The sequence below is a fragment of the Colletotrichum siamense genome (assembly GCF_013390195.1).
Source record: "Colletotrichum siamense strain Cg363 chromosome Unknown KSG_Cg363_contig08, whole genome shotgun sequence".
NCBI classification, from domain to species: Eukaryota; Fungi; Ascomycota; class Sordariomycetes; order Glomerellales; family Glomerellaceae; genus Colletotrichum; species Colletotrichum siamense.
Genome location: NW_023501021.1, coordinates 967,428 through 970,660, shown reverse-complemented (window position 1 = coordinate 970,660; position 3,233 = coordinate 967,428). Strand labels below are relative to the sequence as shown.

Here is a 3,233-nt window from a genome sequence, read left to right as displayed (position 1 = left end):
GACACAGATACAGACAACATGCCACTGCGGCCACACACAAAAACAACCACACGCATCAACTTGCTTGCTCTTGTGCCGGCGTTCATACATCGGCAACTCTTGCTCCCATAAGCCACACGTTGTCACAAAACGTCAGAGCAGCCGGAGCTGTCACGGGCGGAAAGACTTGGGACGACATCGGCGGGACAAGACGTGACGGGGCCTGTCACTTGGTCTTCAGCAGCAATAACGGACGAGTCAACGCTTCATCCGATCGCATTCTGATGCACGATCGTGCCTGAGAAACTCTCGGAACTCGACGTCTTGTTCATGCCATGGCCCGCAGAAGAAGGGCAGCCCCCAGCCCTTTCTCCAACCCAGCAGTCTTTCCCTGGCATCCTGTTGCCGTTCCGTGTGCATCCCATTCCCATTCCAAAACCCTTTCCTCCCATCTTGCCCCCGACCCTCGTCTCCAAGGTCGATCACGGACCCCTTTCGCCGGGGCAGTAAGAGCCAAAGAGAGGCACAGGCACCCTGCAGCGGACAGGGGAACGACGAGACATCGTGGTCGGGGCCCGGGGGATCATTTGTTTTGGGAAAGCAAGCACCAGCCCAGAGCAAGAATCACTCACTCACACACACACACACACACACACACACAAGAATCCGAGTATCAGCGGCAGAAGGAGAGCAGAGACGCGGAGCCAGAACCCAGACTTGGTTCCTCTCCTCCCCATGGCCATGCTCTCCCATGCCCTGCCCTCATCCTTGCAAGGTTCAAGCCACCCTGCGCAAGCGAGGGGGGCTTTCCTGGCGCCCGAGCTAAACTGAAGATCATATTGAAATTAGCCTTTGTTTCCGACCGTCTGTTTCTCTGCCCCCCCCCCCCCCCCCCCCCCCCCCCCCCCCCCCCCTTTCACACACCCTTCGCACACATCTCTCGCACCCCCTCATGCCATGCCAATATGGAGTCTTCCCCCTCTTCAGGAAACAGTCTCTCGGCGCCCCGTGTGCCCCAAATTCCCCTATCGATGCCGTGCCGTCTCTTTGACGCCGCCGCCGTCCGATCCTCTCCCAAAGATGCCCACCACCGATGGAGATAGACGGGGTCACACGAATGTCGACATGTCAGAGCACACCGACGGCAACCAATGAAGGAGTTTATTGAGCCACTGACAGCAACTGACGTGCGCGGCCCTTTCGCACGGCCGCCGCTGCAAGCGATGTTGACGGCGCCGACTTAGCGGGAGCGCCGGCCTTCTGCGAGTTTGCGGCGACTACGGGAGAGCGTCGCTGGGCGCTTCTGGATGCCTCCCAAGCCACCGGCCGAGGGTCAGGGACTTCAGGCTGTACTCGCAAACTCTATCTGGGATGCGTCGAGTTGTCCTGGTAATTGCGATCATTTGGCGGAGGGAGGCCCGTCTCTACTGGACTGAACTCAAGTTCCCAACAGTCTCCATTGTCCATTTCGGCCTGCTGCCCGACCCGAACGCCTGGCGAGCGCTGTCAATCACTCAAAACCCAAAGAGATGATCTTCACACACGAACTTGCGGACGCCAGAATCCCGCCGCAACGTCTTTCTCGGCTTCGCCAAGCGGTAGTTGCCTGAACGCTGCGACGCACACACGACATGTTCAGAGCAATCCGGCTCTTGCCGTTGCAAAGTGCGCCTCTCACGAGTGTCAACGCCTCGGGTTGGCTCGTCGCCAGCATCCGGCATGAGATGCCAAGACGTGCCGTTTCCACCTCATGGACTTTGCCGTTAAGCTTGTCTAAAAGAGCAGCAAGATGGGCGACAATCAAAACAGAAGAGCACACATCATTATGCTCTCTGCCGCTCCTGCCTGCTTGCCTTTCCTTTCCAACCCTGCAGCAAATCCGGAACATTATTGCAGTTAATGTCCCATGATCGGGGGTTGGGGGGGATGGGGGTTTGCTGCCGTGGGTGCTCCGGCACTGACCTCTTCCACCCCGGATGAGCGGCGGACATCAACGTAGAAACAACATATCGTGTGCCAGGAGATGCCAGTTGAGACAAGATTGGGATCATCTCGCATCGGCGGCAAGTTGAGAAAGAAGGAGAAGTTTGGATCTGACAGCATGCATCATGAACATGCTCCATCCCACAGATCAGGAGGAATTCTGGAACAACGACACCAGTCATCCGAACATGGGACCCAGCACGGCACGTCGAGGCACCGTTGCCCCCTCTCGCAGCCTTGGGATGACGTTCTGGCATCTGCACACACGAAGCAGAAGCGACGAACGGCATAAGATCAGCTCGACAATCCGGTCGCAGCACAGGGCTGGCAGGGTATCGATGAAGCTCTTGGGGCCTCACACGCCGCACGCCCCCCGACGTCAGTCAGGTACCAGAGTCCCCGTTGCTCGTCTCAAGTGCGTGCGTGTGTGCGGAGCAGCAAGAAGAGTCTGTGGGTGCGTGCCCACGGCTGGCCATCCCCGTCCGCGAACACCAGACGCAAGATGAGAGAGTGACTGCGAGAACAACCTTGCACCTTGTCTATGCCGACCCCTCGGGCCCCTGTCCCAAACACACAAGCCTTCGTGACAGGACAGGGGACACTAAACCCTGTCTGCCCCGTTCTCGGAACGGGACAGAGATCCAGATTGGGAAATGGTGGCCCGAGTGGTGCCATGCATAACAGCTCTGGATTCGGATTAGCTCTGGGCGTGTTAGCGTCCTTACGCACCACGGCCGTGGGAGGGGGGAGCATGGGAGGTGTGGGCAAGGGTGTGGCATGAAGATGTGTGTGTGTTAGAGAGAAGGGCAAGAGGGCGTGTGGCCAAGACATGTAGGGGACTCTCTCAGTACATTCCCGTGTGGGAGGAGAACGCCTCCTCGTTCTGAGAGAGGCCCTGACGAGCAGCAGGGGTGCCATGGCAGACGGCTGGGGTGTCTTCTGGACCAACAGACCCTGCCGTTGCATAAACCAGTGACCGTTTGACCTCGAGCGATCCCATTGACGTTGATCCCAGACGGGGGCCAGTCTCCCTCGATCTCACCCGCAATCCCGGCTGCTGCCACAAGCCAGCAACACGGATACCCATTACCACCAACCAGCAGGCACTCGACAGTCACTCTCTTTTCTGCCCAGGGAAGAGGCAGACAAGACATTGCTGAAGTTGTCGTTGCTGCGTATTGTGCCCGAGCAGTAGCAGAGCAGTATCTTGATCATCGCCATCATCAATAACAACAACATCGACCATTGCTGAGAATCCCAAGTCAGAGAAC

General features: G+C 58.1%; 1 protein-coding gene across 1 annotated transcript; it reads right to left on the bottom strand.

Moving 5' to 3' along the window:
* Positions 1–1,341: 1,341 nt before the first annotated feature.
* CGCS363_v011880 (uncharacterized protein) lies at positions 1,342–1,693 on the bottom strand (the record flags this gene model as incomplete). The annotated part of the gene is made up of 2 exons (XM_036643729.1): positions 1,342–1,472; positions 1,528–1,693. 2 exons carry the CDS (start codon positions 1,691–1,693, stop codon positions 1,342–1,344), a joined length of 297 nt encoding a protein of 98 aa, XP_036490966.1.
* Positions 1,694–3,233: the final 1,540 nt, after the last annotated feature.